We start from the raw sequence: 20,261 nt of genomic DNA, 5'->3' as shown, positions 1-20,261 counted from the left end.
AAAATTTTAAATCTCACTTCATCATTTCCTGTTAATGCCAAAGAATGGTCTCATGGTTACAAAGGAATGTGGATACAGAAACACAGAAAACAGGTTCTGCTTACTTTTATCATCTCCACTGTTGTAGGTGTCACTGTCGGGAGAATGTTCTCGCCGGCGCTTAGGTGACTGACGAGGGCTAGGACTCCCTTCATTTCTATAGCGCTTCCTAAATAGGACAAATATAGTTTATAAAATTCCAGAGGATGAAAAAGAGATTTCTTTACTAGTTTTCAGTATTATTTCTTTACTGTAACTACAAAATATAATTGTAAGAGAGCAATACTGTGAGAGCTACATCATATAAAAGGTGTTCAGCATGCATCTTGAATAAAATTCTTCACTTCGTTTGTTAAGACATACAATTGTGATTTAAAACACAGGACAACAGGTCTTTCTTCATCAAATCGCCAGATTTAATAATTGCATGGTGGTAACATACAAGAGAGTAATTCATGTACCGTCTACTAAAACTTACTCGTTAATTTTATCTTTTATGATAAAGAAATACTTTATGCTGGGAAGCCAAATGAGAAAATCAGTATCTGCTTTGGAGTCAAAAAGATATGAATGCAACTTACAGCCATGTTACCTATTAGGTAACCTTAGGAAGTTCCTTGAAATCACTGAACCTTAGCTTTCTCATCTGAAAATGGTGGGAAAAAACCAGGGTCCATCTTGTAAAATTGCACTTAGGAATAAATTAGTTTTATCATAAGCCTAGTGCTAGTTATGTTGTGAGTACACTGTAAAAATTGGTTCCTTCCCTTTTCTTAAAACTAAATCACTTGCTTGGTGGCAAATTAATAAAATAATTAAAATGTTCACTATATTTCTTACTCTTTAAGTTAAACATTAAATGACTAGTGATTTATATCTCTGGTACTTATTATTCTAGTGTTTTCCTGTATTGTCATTAAATTTTGACTACCTTTTTTTTTTTTTTTTAAACCACTGTTTATAAATACTGTGGTCAAAAGTTATGAAACATACTGCAGCACACATATCTCCCTCATGGCTCATTTACATAAATGAGTAACCAGGGTTTCGGAAAAAAAAGAGATTAGTGTGACAACTTACAGGCTCAAGTTCGTACAGTTCCCTATCCAAAGCTCCTGCTATCATTAGGCCATCTATTCTCCCATTCTTTGAATCTGGGCTGGCCCACAGACTTGCTATGACAAGAGGATGTGGTGAAAGTGACAGAGTGTAAGTTTGGAAAATCAGGACTCAAGATGCATTGCAGCTTCTGCTTTTGACCTCTTGGCATGTTTCTATCATTATATGGAGAGTTTAGACTATTGGAGAATGAAAGGTCCTGTGGAGGAGAAATGAGATGCCCTAAACAGCAACCAGCACTAAATGCCAGGCATGACGAGTGAGGCCAGTTTGGGTCATCCAGACACAGGTGAACTGCCAGACCCACCTCAGAAACATGAGTGACCCCAAGTAAGATCAGCAGAACTGCTCTGCTGAGCCCAGCCCAAAGTGCTAATCCACAGAATGAGATGACTGCCTCTTGTTTTAAACTACTAACTTTATGTGTGGTTTGACGCATAGCAAGAAGTAACTGGTATATCGAAATAAAGCCAATTAATTAAAATGTACAAAAAAAAATAACTTTAATTTCTAGGAAGTATCTATAGAAATAAAATAAAGAGTAAAATAAATAGTATGGCAAGTCAGCAAACAAAACCTGCATAAGAGGGGTTAAAAAAAAGTTTTGGGTAAATTCAACTACTGAGATGACAATACAATTGATAAAAACATCAAGATATTAATCTCATACAGCTATCGTTATAGAGCTGTTTGACTCCTAAGTTTGTGGGGTCCTTGCAACGTTTGGATTGTCCAACCATGAAAAACCAGAAGAAAGTTTTGCTACTGTAAGCAGAGACCAGAAGCATGGAAAAACGAAATCAAAGCACAGGACTGCGTAATAGATAAATAACAAAGATTTCACAATTTTCATCTTAGAGACTTTAAGGAGGTCAGAGAAATATGTATTGTATGCCTACATGTGTTAAAAACAGTATCTGAATTTTATGTTAATGTAAGATTATTTATTAATGGGGAAAGGGAAGCCAGTGGATGTGAACTACAGAAAACCCTGGCTGCGGATTGAAGGGAAGCCAAGACCTAATAGATGCAGCCTCCACTTCTGTGCTTTGTTCTTTGTCCACAGTCATAATCTACAACAGCAATGATGAAAAACAGCCGAAAGCAGGGAGCTGTATTCACCATAATTCACATGAGCTAGAAGCAGAAGCAATGGAACTGAATATATAAATTATTTTCAGTTTGTTTTAGCAAACTTAACCATACCCTTTATCCCAGCTGGTATTAAAAAGGAAAAAAAAAAAAAAAAAAAAGGCAGTTAACTCCAATAAGCTTGGTTTTATGTCCATGAAACCTCAAAACTGACCAATCAGAGTCCAAAATTCTCATGGCTACAGTGATTTAGCTCCCTTTGTCTATTCCTCAACTGATGAGAGTCCCAACATACATAGAGGGCTGTGAAGCTGACAGGCATACACTCAAGCCATCTTAGCCACCATCTGGAGAAAACCTTTCTGAGACTAGAACTCACACAGAAGAAAACAGTGGAGAAATGGACAGACAGGATTCCTGATACATTGTTTCAAAGTCTGAACATAGTCACATCAGAACAAATGAACTCTAACCATGGACTTCCCAGATATCTGAGCAATCCTTTTTTTTGGGGGGGGGGCAGGGGGGAGGGGAGAAAAAGAAAAAAAGAGAAACTGTCCTCAGATACATGAGAAGATGGGAACACATCTTTTTTTTTTTTTTAATTAATTTATTTTTTGAGAGACAGAGACAGAGACAGAGTCTCTGTCACAGAGACTCCGAAGCAGGCTCCAGGCTCCGAGCTGTCAGCACAGAGCCCGACGTGGGGCTCGAACCCACGAACCATGAGATCATGACCTGAGCCAAAGTCGGCTGCCTAACCGACTGAGCCAATCCAGGCGCCCCTATGAGAACACATCTTTTGATCCCAATAATCTACTATAACTCCATAGCTCAAGATAGATCAAGTCTGTGTCTCTCTTCAGTGGTTGCAGGACTTCCTTCAGTTTTAAGACCCTGTGAATGCTTCTGTCACTGGAGGTAGTGACTCCAGAGTTATAAGTACCTAAAACTCACGAAGGATTATCAGAAATGGCACAGTCACTATTTTTTGGTGACTTGCCAACTCCATTAACTAGTTTTAAGTGGGTTTGATGAGAGATAGGTTCACTGATTTTATCACTTTTAGGTTGCATTCCTGTTAAAAACAAGTCGACAGAAGTCGAACAAGCCAATATGCCATCAAAAATGGCACAGAAAACAAGAGTGATTAATTATATCCATGGCTACAGAAATAGTAGAATGAGAAAGTGTTTTTCTTCCTGGACAATTCAAAAGACTTTGAACACCAAGTATGTATTAATAAAGTTGAAATCCAGGAAAATGTTGAGAGGAAAAAGAATTACAATGAAAATTTCCTGAAAATGAGATGTTTTGAACTCTACTTGAAATGTAACTTTAAAAAACAGATCCATTCCCATTCTTACTTGGACTTTCTCTCATCGTGTCCATCTCTGGGATTCCGGTCTTCTCGGGTATCTTCCCGCTTTTCTCTGCGGTCATCTCGTCCTTTGTCTTTGTCTTCCCAATCCCTCTGACGCTCTCGTTCTTTATCTCTTTCCCTCGCTCTCTCTCGTTCCCGCTCTCGCTCTCTCTCCCTCTCCCGTTCTCGCTCTCTCTCTCTCTCCCGCTCTTCTCTTTCTCGCTCCCGCTCTTTTTCCCTATCTCGTTCCCTCTCTCTCTCCCTCTCTCGATCATGGTCACGATCTCGCTCTCTTTCGCGGTCCCTCTCCTTTTCTCTTTCTCTTTCTCTCTCCCGCTCTCTGGCACGCTCTCTCTCTAGTTCTCTCTCCTTCTCTCTTTCCCGATCCCGCTCACGCTCCCTCTCCCTCTCGCGCTCTCGGTCTCGCTCTCGCTCCCTGTCTCTTTCTCTAGCCCTTTCGTCTCTTCTATCCTCCACTCTGTCTACTCTTCGTTCCTCTCTTCTTTCATCACGCTCAAGCTCGTCATTCCTTCCCTGATGTCGAATTGGTGAGCTTGGTCTTTGATCTACAATGAAAATCAAGTTTTGTCAGTGATTAACTTGACAGATAACCTATTGGTAAGACAGCACGGCAAATTTTAAATTTTATCTGTGTATAGGGTCACGCTGGCAACAAATCAGGTTATTACATTTACTTTTAAATTAATCATCCAAAAAATCACCCCTAGATGTTTACAAATTTTTTTTCTTAGAGGTAAGTTTTATTTGCCCTCTAACTAACATGTTTTCTGCTCCCCAACAACCCCCCTCCCACCACCCGCTGATCCACCTTTGATCTTTCTCTGCATGCTCCCTACCCTACCTCCAGCCCACTGCTCCAACCCCACTTTCTGCCATCTCTACCCTTCACCTCTGATCTTCTCTGTCCCCCCAGCAGGACCTGAGAACACTGGTGGCAAAGGATAGGGGCAGCAGGAGGTGTAGAACATAGGAGCTGAAGGAAAAAAAAAATTTCCCTCGTAAGTCACACCTCTAATTTCAGGCTAAAATATATACACATCAAAGTGCAGCTATTATGTGAGGAAAATATAGTAGAACAAAACATCTGTCAATAATTGTTGCTGCAATATCAATTTATCATAAACTAGAATATTAAGGGTACTGATGCTTAGCAATCTTGAAGTAGTCAAATATAAAGTGTTCCGTATTAGCGATATATATTTATACTAGGTTAGAAGTTTTATTCAATCATATAACTGACCACTCAGATGAAGAGCTGTTTTCTTAAAAATGTTAACTGATAATCTCATCACATTATATATATATAAACATATACATACACACACACATACATATATATGTGTGTGTATATATATATATATATTTTTTTTTCCCAGTACATAAATCATATAAACACAGAGAAAATGAATACATGCTGCCCAAATGCCCAGTTGAGCAGGAAATTAGTCTGGGATCAAAAAATGTATAAGAAAATGGTGTTAACTTTTCCACAGAGCTAGCAATTTTGGAAGTAGTTTATTGTGGCACAGTCTAGGGTACTGTGATGTTTCTATTTTCATATTATGTAATAATGTTTATGGGTTAGTCATAAAGGTCATACTGCAGTATGGTCAACAGGTCTGCAAGTGGAATATCTAGCATCAACTTATTAAGCAGAATAACTTTAGGATATTTCCAGGGAAAGGTTCAATGTAGTAATTTGAATATCCTGTCTTATCACAGACAAAAAAGACAAGAATTATGGACATTTGCTCTTTAGAGGTAACAGATCAATACAGAAGTTCATAGAATTTTAAAGCTGAAACAAAACAAAACCTTCTCCAGCCCTTTCCTTCTTAAAAACACAGAAATTATGGTCCAGAAGTTGACTAGCCAAAGTCATAGAGATGGCAGATTTATCAGGACATCAGGACTATAAGGCAGTTCTCTTAAACCCTTTTTCACTTCTGCTGAAACCAACTTAAAATGGTTCTACTGTGCACCCTTGATTCCCCAAATGCCACATATTTATGGTCTTAGACCATCTGAGTTCCTGGTTTAGGGGTCATACTAATGTCACAACGATTACAAAACAACCTGAAATTCAATACTGCAACTTGCAGTAATTCATACTTGAAATTTCCGATTATACCAATGTCAGAGAACAGACAAGTTTTATGCACTCTTCTCTGACAGATAAAAACTGTTTTCCCCAACCAAAATGACAATCAATGTCCCTTACTTCAAAGAAAATGAAAAGGATATAAGAACACCACTTTAATGTATCTAAATTATTTTTCCTATATTTTCCCCAAAATGTGTTCACCAAAGATGTGATTCTCTTCATATATTTATCTTAATGAATGACATACCCATTCATGAAACCCGGCATCCCTGAGTTATCTAAGTCCTATCAATTTCACTCTCAAAATATTTCTTTATTCCCTTTCCTCTCTCCATCCCTACAGTTAATATTATTAACACAAACTCTGATCACCTGTTACATGTCTCTGTCACCAACAGTCTGTCTAACTGGTTGGCATCCTTCCCCAGACTCGCTTATACTTTTTTCATGAAAACTCTACTTTTTCCAACTGCTTAAAAAGAGTGGTCTTGTAGGCAGTGAAAAGCAATTAAATCAAAAATTCTAGCCTGATTTATTAGGCTATGTAGAACTTGGCCCATTGTCTCTCACCAATCCTTTCTACTAGCTTCCTTCCTTCCCTACCAATTATGGCATACACCTCTACTCCAACATCAGAATTCATTACTGCTCCAAAAGCATACGTTTCTTTCAGTCCTAAGTGTTTGCACATACTATACCCTCTCCCTGCAAAGCGTTTCTTCCACTGTTCCTTCTAGCAAACTCTTTAGGGAGCTTTCTGGATTTCCTCACAACTCTCTGTGCTGCTTTGTTGTCTCACAGAACTTCATATAGTGGCAGCATTCATCCCCCTTCAATTGCCTGTTTGTGCCCTAATCAGCCCATGAAGAACTAAAGGGAAGACGGAAACTCCTGAGCACAGAACAAGGTGCCTGGGCACATCTCCACCCTCAACGTCTATCACTCTCCCTACTGCTCATCATACCCGGGTCACATTGGTCTTCTTCCAAACTCTAGGACATATTAAGATATTTTCCCTCTTGGGGAACTGGCACATACTCTTCCCGCTGCACGGAATGTTTTTACCCTCAATCTCTGCAATGCTAGCTTCTCTTGCATTTATGCATCTGCATAAATGTCAACTCAAATTTTTCATAAACCATCTGAAGTAGGTCCCTCTCTTATCCTTTATTTCTATCTAGGCCCCTTCTTTGTTTCCTTGATTGCACTCAATAGTCATTTCTCTTTTGGAGGAACAGGGGTGGTATCTTCCCTCCCGTGAAGTTCTACAAGGACAAGAACTACTTTACTTGAAGGACCCTAGCAGAAGTGCATGAGCTCTCAAAAAACATGGTAGAATATGTCAGTAACCTCAAAAATACAGTGCTATTTTAATCATACAACTGGTATTTACTGAAGTAGTTACAGTAAAGTAAAACAGAAAGAGAACAGGACTTGCAATCAGAAGATACGAGTTTGAATTATAGCTGGAAAACTTACGTCTCTGTAATAATGGAAAATCACTATCCTTCTCTTAGCCCAAATCCCCTAAGTTATGAAACATGAATTCTCTTATCATATCTCCACTCACAGGAATATTATAAAGATAAAAGGATTGTAAAGAATATTTCATATATATTCTCTGACTTAATATTGTAAAAGATATTAAGTCGGGGCACATATATATAAAGCAACTATCAAAATTCCTGGAAACTCAATACATGGATGGTTGAGAAATAAAGCTAAGATTGAAACCAAATTGTACTACTGAATTCAGGAATAAGATGAAAAAACCCTGAGCTCGGATATCAAACTGGGGGGGGGGGGGCAGGGAGAAGAGATATTAAAAAAGCACAGCATTACGAGGACATAGCGTTAGATTAAACAGAGGTGAATCAGCATTAGGGAAGATAGAATTTCCGGTATCAACACACAACATATAAACTCCAGCCTCATCTGTAACTAAGGAAGCCCTACACATCTTTTAACCCAAATGCATTAGGCTTACCCTAACAAACTCAAATCAACCAAGTCCGATCTCATCCATATTCCCAAAGTACCTGGTGTCTTAGTGACTTCGTTCTCTCATCACTGCCCATATCAACATACACTATTACCTTTGCGATTCAGTCCACTATGAAGCATCATTATTCAATTTCCTACCCCTTCAAGTTTTGTACTGTATTAATCTCAGCATTATAGCAAACCTTACTTTAGTAACCAGCCAAAGTTAGCAAGACCTCCATAAGATCTTAGAGTTTAAAACGCCCTAATATATACGGACAATAAAAGCTTGTTAAAGAAAGTCCTATAACCCTTCCTAAATGACTTCTGGTAATCTTGTTGCAAAACTGATTTGAGAGAGTAAATCTAATAGAGTAGAATCTGATACAGATATACAAGATTTTTAAGCTTAAGTTTTAGCTTAAGATACGCCAGAATTTTTAGCTTAAGATATACGAGAACATAAAATTAGCCAAAGCCAAGTATTACAGGTTCTCAAGAAGGAACATGCAAAAAATGTTTCTTCGAACAACCCCAGCCCTATCATCATCTTTTCCCTGCCCTGTTCTTTTGACAGCCCTCTAAGACTTTATTATTACAACTAACGAGTGAGTGGCCAGGATACCGGGGTGAGAAAGTTTAAGTAGCTCCTAAATCAGAAACGCCTAGACTGGCACCCAAGCATCTACATTCTTCGAAGGGGTATAAGCCATTAGGTTAAGGCGAGAGACATTCAGCAGGGAGCCTCAGTTCTTGCAGTGTGCCAGCGCTTACTGCACCTCAGTACCCACTCTGCTGCCAAACAGGTACTCTGGTGGCTAACCACTTACATACTCTCAAATAAACAAGAAGATCATATGAGTGAAGATAATAGTTTCAAATGTGTCAACAAGCAGAAGTCTTAAAAGATACATTAAAAAAGTAAACGGATGACGGTTTTTCAAAAACGATTCTCCCAACCACTGGTGGCCATTATTTAATAATACGCCATCTGACAAACCTCTCTCTCTGTTGTCACGACGGTCTCTCTCTCCATGTCTTCTCTCAAACGAAGAATCCCTTGCTTGATCTCTGTTGTCTCTTTCAGGATATCTGTCTCTTTCAGGATAGCTACTTCGAGTTTCCCAGCTGTCATGATAGTTGCTACTACTACTGTGACTATCAATTTGAGAACCTCTTGTGCCTCGACTTCCTAAACAAAGGATATTCACACAAATGTTTAAACACATACACTTTATTCAACAAGTTATATCAGTCACAATCTTTTTTCCCAAATAAGACATACAAGTTAAGGTGTGTTGGGGTTGTTGCTGTTTTTCTTTTTTGGTGTTTCAAAGTATGGTAATCATTGTTGAAAAGAATATTAAACGTTGGATCATAACACCCAAATGGTCTAATGATGGGCTCGGGTAAGCTAGGTCCCAGTTTTTACTATCTATTAAAAAAGTCATAATGGAATCATAAAGCAAGAAGACTCATTTCAATTAACCCAAATCCTCCTCCCCCCCCCCAAAAAAAATAAAAGCTATCCATTCATATCTAATTCACAGAAATATCATGAAAATAATGAAAAGTAGATGTATATTATTGCTTTGATTACAATTTGTAGCAAAAACATTCCAATACAGAACCAAAGTACTTTGTTAACATTAAGTGGTGCCTAAAAATTTTCATTAAAAAATGTGGGAAATGAATGTTCATAGTAGCTTTATTTGTAAAGCCCAGACCTAGAAAGTACCCAGATGTCTTTCAATGGTGAATGGTTAAACTGTGGTATATCCAGACCATGGGATACCACAAGGACCAACTACTGACACGTGTAACAACTTGGATGAAACTCAAGGAAATTGTGCAGAGTGAAAAGGATACATACGGCCTGATTCCATTATGCAATATTTGTGAAATAAAAATTGTAAAATGGAGGACACATTAGTGGCTGCCAGGGGCCAGGGACGAAAGAGAGGAGTCAAGTGTGGCTATAAAGGGGTCATACAGGGAGTCCTGTGATACACAGTTGAGTATCTTGACTGTGGTAACGGTAATGCAAGGCTACACAGCCACTACTGGAAAACGGTATGGAGGGTCCACAAAAAAATTAAAAATAGAACCACCGTATGACCCAGTAATCCCATTCCTGGGTATATATATACCCAATGGAATTGAAATCAGGAACTGGAAGAGGTATCTGCACTCCCATATTCACTATAGCATTATTCGTAATAGTCGAGACATGGAAGCAACTGAAATGTCCCCTGACAAATGGATAAAAAAAATGTGGCATATACATATAATGGAATATTATTCAGCCTTAAAAAAAAAAAGAAATAAAAAAAGGAAAAGAAAAGGAAAAAAAAAAAAGGAAATCTTGCCATGCGAGATAACATAGATGAACCTGGAGGACGTTACGCTGAGTGAGATAAGCCACCCACAGAACAACAAACACTCTGTGTGTGATACCACTCATATGTGGAATCTAAAACAGTCAAACTCTTAGTAGAATGCTAACTGACAGGGCTGGAGATAGAAGGAAACACAAAGATATTAGTCAAGGGTACAAAGTTTCAGTTGTATAAGATGAGTAAGTCCTAGAGATCTACACTATAGCATAATGCCTGCCCACAGTTATAATACTGTGTTGGAAACTCAAAAATTTGGTAAGAGGGTAGATCTTATGTTAAATGTTCTCATCACATACATACAAAATAACAAAGAACCTGAGGAAACTTCTGCAGGTGATGGATATGTTTATGCCATAGACTGTAGTGAAGGTTTCATGATTATATACGTATCCCCAAGCTCAAGTTGTATACATTAAATATGTGCAGCTTTTTGTATGTCAATCCTATCTCAATAAAGTGGTTTTTAAAAAATACATACAGCTACACACACACACACACACACACACACACACACACACACACTATAATAATAGGCTTTGAGCCCTTAAAAGAATTACAGAATAATTCTAAATACTATTAGCAATGTATTTTAATAATAAAAATATACGTATAGAATGCTTTAATAATTAAAGACCACAAAGAAGAAACTGAAAACAATTTTTAAAGAATAGAGATGAGCCCCACATAACATCTAGGAAAAAATAAGTTAAATGATAGCTTAGATGCAGCTAAGAGATAATTAGTAAAAAAAAAAAAAAAAAAAAGATTATATCTGAGGATACAACCCAGGAAACAAAAGAGAGACAAAGAGATGAAAGTTAAGAATCAAAGATGATACAATAAGAAGATTCGACATATGTCTAACCTATGCTGTTTAGAGTCACATTTAAAACAAAAAGATACAGTAAGGTTGAAAGGATGAAAAAAGATACTCATCAAATACTAACCAAAAGAAATGTTAGTAAAATAACGTTCAAGACAAAAAGCACTATTAGGGATAAAGAGGGTCATTCTACAATGATGAAAGGAATAATGTGCCTTATGAGTACCTAACAGTGAAGGCTTCAAATATTCAAAGCAAAAACTGATCCAATCACACAAAATCGACAAATTCACAATGACAGTGGAAGATTCAACTCACTTCTTTGTAATGTTAGAAAAGGCAGACTAAAACTAATTCCGTGTAGATTTGAAAACATGGTTAACAAGCTTGATCTCAGAGACACCCTTTGCGTCCAACAATTAAAAGCACACGCAGAACATTTATAAAAATTTCTGAGCCACAGCTAAGTCTTAACAAATACAAATCACAAAGAGCTGACTTCAAAGTCTTTTCTGACAACAATTAAAATTAGGGAAGGGGATTTATTTTAAAAAGTATGATTAAAAATTTTAAATCCCTTTTCTACGTAACTCATGAATCAAAGAGGAAATCGTATTAAAACTCAGAAATAGTGTTTAGAATGGTTACTAATACAATTATCACACATTTCATAACAAAGGAAAACCCAAGAGTAGAAATTAATAGACCAAAAGAGATACAAACCAAAGATTAGCTTTTTGAAAAGACTCAATCAAAATAGCCGTATCTTTGGCAAGACTGAGCAAGAAAAACAAGGAAACATAGTCATAATAGAGATTTAAAAGAGTTTTGAAACATCTTTGTATCAAAATTTTGAAAACAAATTTCTTAGAAAAATATAACTTACTATACTGCTTTAAGAAAAAAAACAAATCTATGACTATTATAATAATCTAAATCTGTAATTCTTGAAAGAAACTCAATTGGTAGTAAAAGCTCTAACCATCAAAAAAATAGGAAACCCGGTTTAACAGACAACTGTCGTTAAACTGTCACAGAATACATAAGTAATCATACGTAAATTATTCTAGAGGAAAAAAAGAAGCAATACTTCCCAACACATTTTATATGTCTAGTATAACTTTGATTCCCAAACCAAACAAGAACATAAAAAATGAACTATGCAGTGGTAATGCTAGAAGCTGTTCAGGCTGGCTTCAAAGAGCCAATTGTGCACATCTCTTCTGCTGTTAGCAGCTCAAAATCTGCTATTTTATAGCATGGAAATTGGCAAAAACTAAAAGCCAGGGCTTTTTCTGAAGAGTTCATTGTTCAGAATTTATCAACATGCCACTAATTATATGTAATCTCAGCTGAAAACACAGATACTTAATTCAACATTAAATTTTAACAAACTGATTCTAAAACTTTAAAAAAATGAAAAAATTCCATTTATCTTAGAAATGCCAGGGTAGGGGCACCTGAGTGGTTCAGCCGGTTGAACATCTGACTCTTGATTTCAGCTAAGGTCATGATCTCATAGTTCAGTTCATGAGACTGAGTCCCACATCGGGCTCTGTGCTGACAGCACAGAGCCTGCTTGGGATTATCTCTCTCTCTAGCTCTCTGCCCTTCCCCCATGCACGTGGTGTGCTCGCTCTCAAAATAAACATTAAAAAAAAAAAGAAATGCCAGAATAGTTAGAAAATTTTAAAAATATATAAAACGTAAGTAAAAAAGTTAAAGGGACCAACTATGACCTTCTCAAGATCCAGAAAAAATGGTCATGATAGAAGCTGTTAGCTAAGTTGGGAAAATTAGCAGATATCCTTAACACAGTAAAAAACATCTGCTAAAAATCTTCAAACACCATGCTTAAGAGTGAAATGCCAACAGTAATACTTTAAAATCTGAAACAGAGCAAAGAAGCCTGTTATACCACTCATATCCCATATTTTACTGAAAAAGATTCTCAGCAGGTTATTGATAGTACATAATCAGAAAAGCCAAATCTGTGTGTTCCCAGACATAAATGTTTAAGAGAATCTAACTAGATCTGCTATGAAAATGCAGCAACATAACAATGTAAGATTAATATACAAATCTCAATTATCATTTCCATACACCGACAGAGTTTAGAAAATAAAGATTTTAAAAAGATATTACTTAGTGACACAGTTATTCACTGAAGCACTGTTCAAAAACAAACAAGAGTGAACTACCTGAACATCTATCAATATAGGATTTATAGTAGTCTTCCCTATCTGTAGCTTTGCTTTCTGCTATTTCAGGTCCCCGTGGTCAACTGGGATCCAGAAGCAGGGGTTCTCCTCCTGACATCTGGTCAGAAGGTCAAATGTAGCTTAAGGCTACCTCATGATGTCTACATTATTCACCTCACTTCTTTTCATCACACAGGCATACACCATGTCACCTCACAAGGGTGAGTACGGTACAGTAAGAATTTCGAGAAAACCACATTCACGTAATTTTCATCGCAGTATATCACCATTGTTTTATTATTAGTTAATGTCTTACTGTGCTTAATTTATAAATTAAACTTTATCACAGGTGTGTATGTACAGGAAAAGACCCAATATATATAGAACTCAGTATTTTTTTTAATGTTTATTTATTTGAGAGTGCGTGTGTGTGCATGTGCATGGGAAAGGGGAGACCCAGAATCCCACGTGGGCACCTGAAAGATGCTCAATATCACTCATCATCAGGGAAACACAAATCAAAACTACAAGGAGACATCACCTCACACCTGTCAGAATGGCTAAAATCAACAATACAAGAAACAACAGGTGGTGTGCAGGATGTGGAGAAAGGGAGCCCTCCTCCTGCACTGTCGGTGGGAATGCAAACTGGTCCAGCCACTGTGCAAAAGAGTGGAGGTTCTTCAAATGGTTAAAAACAGAACCACCCTACGATACAGCACTGGCACTACTAGGTATTTACCTAAAGAATATAAAAATACTACTTTTGACCTAAAGAATATAAAAATACTGCTGCAAAAGGATACATGCCCCTCTATATGTACAGCATTATTTATAATACCCAAATTATGGAAAACAGCCCAACATCCACTGACTGATGAATGGGTAAAGAAGACGTGGTATGTACATATACGATGGAATATTACTCGGCCATAAAAAAGGACGAAATCTTGCCATTTGCAACGACATAAAGTCAGAGAGTATAATGCTAAGTGAAATAAGTCAGAGAGAGACAAATACCGTAGGTTTACACGTATGCGGAATTTACAAATAAGTAAAAATTTAAAAAAAAAAAAAAGAGAGGCAAAGCAGAAGCCAGACTCTTAACTACAGAGAACTACCAGAGCTCTGGCGGGTGAGGGGATGGGTTCAACAGGGGATGGGGATTAAGGAGCATAATTGTGATTAGCACTGGGACTGTATGGAAGTGCTGAATCTCTATACTGCATACCTGAAATTAATATTACACTGTATGTTAATGAACTCGAATTTAAATAAAAACTTATAAAAAACTTTACAGTATATCCTACAGTAGACAAATGCACCAAAAAGAAGGGGTTAGTTGTTTATCAAGTTGACTGAAGTGGAATGATCTCCAAGGTATTTTTTAAGTGAAAACAGCAGGGTATAGAGCAATACATATTTTTTTTAAAAAGTGCGTTTGTAAAACCAGAGGGAATGAGTACACACACAAATCTGCTTGTGTAAAATATTTCTGGGAAGGATACAGACAAAACTGGCAAGAGAATGAGCAGGGGTAGCGGGAGGTCTCTCACCACATATCCTTCCATACTTCTGAAATTTTGAGCCATGTGAATGCATTATTAAAAAGAGAGAGAACTTTTTTTAAGTACCATTCACAAGCGCACCAAAAATGCTGGGTACCCAGGAATAAAACCTGTACAAGGCTTTAACAGGAAAAAGTTATAAATTCATCAATTTGATGCATTTGAAAAAAAATCCATCAGTTTTTCATGAAATTTTTTAAAAAACAACTCATTTAAAAAACGTGTATGAAAAAGCAAAAGGCCAAGAAAAGCGACGACTACTATGAAGGAGAAGGTAAGGGGCCTTCAGCTTAATGTGAGGCTGTAATGTTGACCAAGATGGACCAAAAGACCAACAGAAAGAATGAGTGCTCAGAATTCTGTAGAAGCATTTTAGGGGAGGGAGAGAAGACAGTGGAGGGAAAAAGGCCAAAACGAATTCGGTCCAAGCAGTTCGGAGACAAATACGTTTAGGTGGGTAGTTACCGGGTGATGGCAAACGCTTTTTAGGGGAAGGAAAGTGGCTCGAGATTCTGATATGCGATAACCGGAGGTGGTGTGAAGCGAGCACAAGCACACTGCGGGATACACGGTCGTGTCTGATACCATGAAGTTTGAAAGTCCACCATTTTAATCCCACTGGAATAATAATCTTACCATACATGTACCTGTTTACTAAAAATTATTTTCTTTTCATTCTACTTTTATGCCTGACGGCAATTTTCTTAGCGTTCCACATTAATGAAGACGGTAGGCATGATTGGATATAATTCAACCAGGGGATCTTAGGATCAGGATCCATTTATCTTTTGCTGCTTGGGCAAATTCCTAAATCTTAGGAATTTAACGCTTCCTATTTGGAATTTATAGGGAAGGCCAAAATTCAACTAGTTGAAAATTACTTTGACAAAATGATGATTAATGAATGTAAAAAAGAATGCATTTAGAAAAGAAACCTTAAATGATTTAATAATTTCTATATAAACATACAAGATACAGTTTATTGACAAGTCAAAAACCTTACCCTTTTCAGGTAATTCTGGACCTCTCCCCCTACTTCTGCCCATCCGGTCATTCCTAATTTCACTTCGAGACTCATTTCTGGCATCATTCCTTATTTCAGTACGAGAGCTTTCTTCTCTCAAATGGTTTCTGCCATAACTTCGGGATTCTTCCTGATAGGCATCCTCCTTTCGATGGGTGTCTCGACTATCACGGTCCCTGTAGTCGTGGGTATCACGAGCAGACCGAGAATCTCTGGGATCACGGCTCTCTTTGTTATCTCTGCTATAATCTCTCATCTCCCTGGAGTCCCGAATGTCTCTGGAGTCCCTCAGTTCCCGCCGGTCTCTAGTATCCCTGGCATCCCTTCGATCCCGGCCATCTCGAGGTTCTCGGTCATCTCTGTGGTCTCTAGAAGAGCTCAGATCCTGTTCATACTCTCGTTCTTCTCTTGTGTCCTTTTCTCTATCTCTTTTGCTTCTGGTCTCTGTAAGGCAAGTGTGGGAACGAACTAGAATTCCTTTCACAAAATTCTGAGAAACAAGACAATTTACATAATTTGGAGCTTAAACAATTTTTGAAACATAGTAATTCATGTTCGTTGCAGACAAGAAAGAAAGAAAACATGGGCAAATAAGAAAATTAAGACCATAGATAAGCTATAATTCCAAAGGTAATTTTATTAACGCCTGGATATAACTTTGTCCTTGATTAAACTCTGAATAGGATCTTCCAGCGCCCCAACTTACCCATACTTACAGATCTTCAACAACTGAAACAAGTAAGTTGATCTCCTATCACTGATGGCTTATTTTTTAGAAACTACTTTTAGATCCAGAGGTACACAGTGACTTGAACCACCTCCACCAGACTAGACCACCCATGACCACTTCAAAGGTACTTAAAGCACTTAAGAGCGGCCTACAGTTAGTAAGGTGGCTGGCAAAGGGATATTGTTAGTCACCCTCTCTTTTCTTCAACTGTTTAGTGGGATCACTCCTGTCTCTAAAGTTTGCTCTACTATTAGAAAAAGCATTTTCTAATCGTTCATAGAAAAATAAGAAAAGAGCTGCAGTTTTTAAGAAGTTGAAACAAAACTCACTGATCATTTATTTCAACCTTGTCAGTGTAAATGAAGAAATAAGAGGCCCAGAGCCTAAATGGCTCAGGCAACCCCCTTTCTAAAGGGAATCTGCAAAGAAGAGAAACTATTCTTTAGACATGCCTGGAAGAGGCATAAATTGATTATAGCATAAATCTGGTATGACATCAAAGGATTAACAAGAGAACCTCAAAAAACAAACACTGCCTTGTTTTTACATCAGTTTCCTTTATATGTTGCTCTTAGACACTCTGGAACTGCCTCAAGATCTGAGGCTACTTTAGCAAATGTAGTAGCTTTAATACCGAAGACATTGTAAAGTTGTCTTCTTTTCTCTTTGCCCCATAGCTAGGTCTATAGACCTTCTCCAGCCACCTCAACACCTAGTGTCCACAAGACCCCCTAGATTCTCCCATTAATAACTCCTGCCAGTTACTTTGTCCATGTGCTTATATCCACAAATGCCTTTAAGAACAGAAGCATCAGGCAAGGATTTGATAGGTCTCCATCCGTTTTTGCGCACACCTGTGACTTCGAGTCCTCTTTCCATGCCAACTGTGCCTAAAAATATGTTCACTCACTACCAGATCCTTTTTCCACAGGTCCCCCATCTGTCTTTACAAATGTATCTAGTTACTGTATTTTGTCATCTACTTCCCCATTCTTCCACTAAAATTAGTTTTATTTCAGAAAATGACATCGAAATGGAGGAACAAACATCTGCTACATCTCTTATGTGGAAGGTTAAAGAAACATCTTCCTTACGAAGAAACTAAACACATGGTTTATTATTAAATGGATTCTTCCTGTAATATCAGCCACTCTTAGCCCAAAACAAGCATTCTTATAAGACTTAAATGAATACTATTTCCCCTCATCATTATTTCAAAACAAAGTTATTAAACACACTAAAGAGTTTTCATTCAGTCTGTGGTCATTAAATATATATTATATTCCTGGTCAACTCTAATTAAATATCTTATTAAAATTAATAGATAGGTGTTAAGAGAATTTTCCCATCTTACCAATGTTCCATAAATACTGCTATGCCAATCCGGTTCCAAAATCATGTACACAAGAAGCAATTCTATGCAACAGATGTTCTGTTCTCTCTGGTCCCTACCTATGCATTCATCATTTTCTTGAATAAAAGAATCTGATTAACTATTGCTTGCACTGTTGATAGAGAACAACCAAATTCAACACCTTTCATAGGAGACTGCGGTACCATACTCATGGAGAGGCTTATTTTAAAATTCTTGTTAAACAGAAATGTTGCAAATAAGCGGTATTTCCTGAGTACTCATTACGTTCAAACACCAACTCAGGAGAAGTTAGGAAAAAACTTTAAGTAAATAAGGACAAGAAGCTTGGACAAGGAGTAGAGAAAGAGACGTACTGCCAGATTAGAATAGCATCTCAGCTTGAAGAGGGAGTAGCAAATCCAAAGTTAACTTAATTCTCAGGGATCCAGAAAGGAAAACAGCTTTGCTTACTTCTTTCTGGAGTTACAACTAGAAACTTGATCGCGTGGTTTACACAGACCTTCTTAATGGTCCCCCAGCCCTTACCTCTTTATGAATGTCTGATGCTTTCAAACTCTACCCCCTGGGTTGCTGCTTTTCTTTCGTTCACATCTTTGTTTTTTTTTTAATTTTTTTTTTCAACGTTTATTTATTTTTGGGACAGAGAGAGAGACAGAGCATGAACGGGGGAGGGGCAGAGAGAGAGGGAGACACAGAATTGGAAGCAGGCTCCAGGCTCTGAGCCATCAGCCCAGAGCCTGACGCAGGGCTCGAACTCATGGACCGCGAGATCGTGACCTGGCTGAAGTTGGACGCTTAACCGACTGCGCCACCCAGGAGCCCCACATCTTTGTTTTTTTAAAGGATCAACTAAGCAATTAGAGGGATGCTCTAAGAATCAGACAGTCCAAAATGTCTAGCACCGGAAGAAAGCACCGCCTTAGTATACATGAAAATGCCCATTTACACCATACATTTCATAGCTTATGTTCCCGTATCATTAAAAGTGCCTCCTATTGCCCTCAAGAACTCTTCTGTTATGGAAGACTTACAACACAGTTCTTCTCTTTTCCTTAATACAACAATAAACCTGAATGTCCGGTTTTTTAATAAAGAAAATACTTAAAGAACTCTAAAAAAATCAAGATAAAGTACGTACCTTCCCTTCTTTCATGACGCCGATCATGAGACTGTGAAGCTCGTTCATGGTCATGCCTCCCTTTCTCTCGCATTGGAGAGCGATGTCTTGGGGGACTTTGCTTTCTCTGAGGAGAAGACAGAGAATGTGAAGGGTAAGGAGAAGCAGAGCGTCGTAAAGGTGGAGTTATTGTCCTCTGATATGATGGCGAAGGAGTCCTTTTTCGACGAGGAGAAGGAGAATGTCTTTGAATAGATGATCCTGACTGTGAGGAAGATGAGTGATGTCTAGAAGACAGAGGAGAATGATGCTGTCCTACCGGGGAAGTAGACCTGTAAAAAAAAAAGCAACAATGAAGAACCTGAATGTTAAAGATAAAAGTGTGAACCATAATTCCAGGATAAATTTCAATTCACAGGGCTGTACAATACTAACTTTTTTTTCTAAATGTTTATTTACTTTTGAGAGAGAGAGAGAGACAGAGTGCGAATGGAGGAGGGGCAGAGACAGAAAGAGATGCAGAATCCGAAGCAGGTTCCAGGCTCTGAGCTGTCAGCACAGAGCCTGACGCGGGGCTCGAACCCACAGACCGTGAGATCATGACCTGGGCCGAAGTCGTACGCTTAACCGACTGAGCCACCCAGGCGCTCCTAATTTAATTTTTTAAGATCTGATTTTAAGTCAGCCCAAGGCAACAGCTGTAGATGAGATATGCACTGCCTTGCTCCCAAGCTTTGGCTCTAAGGTCCACTTCCTTTTCCAGGTAACATTGTCCCTGAGCACAGGTAGGGAGAACACTACCCTCACTTACAGTATGGAATTCACTCTTATCAGAGATCATCTCTGACAGTGTGAGTAGGTACTTGGAGGGAGGAAACCAGAAAAAGCTGAAGAGAATACCCACTAGAAGATCTAGACAGAAAGTGGCTGTGAAAGGCTGGTAATTCAAGGCTGCAGGGAAAAGGAAAAGTTATCACTGGCTAAGCCAAACCTAGCCTGCACAGCCTGGGTTGACATTTAGGATGGGGAAAGAATGCTACAGTGAAGGAAAGGACATACTGTCCATACTGTCTGTATCTTAAATAGCCAATGTTCACTCTTAGCCAGCACAGATTAAGTTCATGAGTCTTGGTTTATCTAAGGCTTCTTCTATGCCCTTCAAATCTTCTTTCACTGATGTCAGAGAAACAACTTATAACCTCACAAAGCACATATGAATCACTCCTACAATGTGTTATGTCCTGGGCCCTGTCTACAATGAATATGCAAAATGTGTGTGTGATGGAAAGCTGGAACACATACA

At 38.1% G+C, this 20,261-nt stretch overlaps 1 protein-coding gene across 17 annotated transcripts in view; it reads right to left on the bottom strand.

Moving 5' to 3' along the window:
• ZC3H13 (zinc finger CCCH-type containing 13) overlaps positions 1-20,261 on the bottom strand; it is a 103,061-nt gene that overhangs the window by 19,948 nt on the left and 62,852 nt on the right. For 7 of the 17 annotated variants that reach the window (XM_043578863.1, XM_043578895.1, XM_043578870.1 and 4 more), the window contains 6 exons: positions 18,980-19,290; positions 15,716-16,180; positions 8,722-8,913; positions 4,524-4,607; positions 3,618-4,179; positions 105-208 (listed from right to left, as the gene is read on the bottom strand). In XM_043578863.1, the coding sequence (XP_043434798.1) occupies positions 105-208; positions 3,618-4,179; positions 4,524-4,607; positions 8,722-8,913; positions 15,716-16,180; positions 18,980-19,290 (1,718 nt within the window). The remainder of the gene's footprint in view (positions 1-104; positions 209-3,617; positions 4,180-4,523; positions 4,608-8,721; positions 8,914-15,715; positions 16,181-18,979; positions 19,291-20,261) is intronic. The other 10 variants (XM_043578919.1, XM_043578941.1, XM_043578949.1 and 7 more) reach the window with 3 other exon arrangements.

The sequence above is a fragment of the Prionailurus bengalensis genome, chromosome A1 (genome assembly GCF_016509475.1).
Source record: "Prionailurus bengalensis isolate Pbe53 chromosome A1, Fcat_Pben_1.1_paternal_pri, whole genome shotgun sequence".
NCBI classification, from domain to species: domain Eukaryota; kingdom Metazoa; phylum Chordata; class Mammalia; order Carnivora; family Felidae; genus Prionailurus; species Prionailurus bengalensis.
The sequence above is the reverse complement of the archived record's forward strand: the minus strand, read 5'-3'. Positions and strand labels throughout refer to the sequence as shown.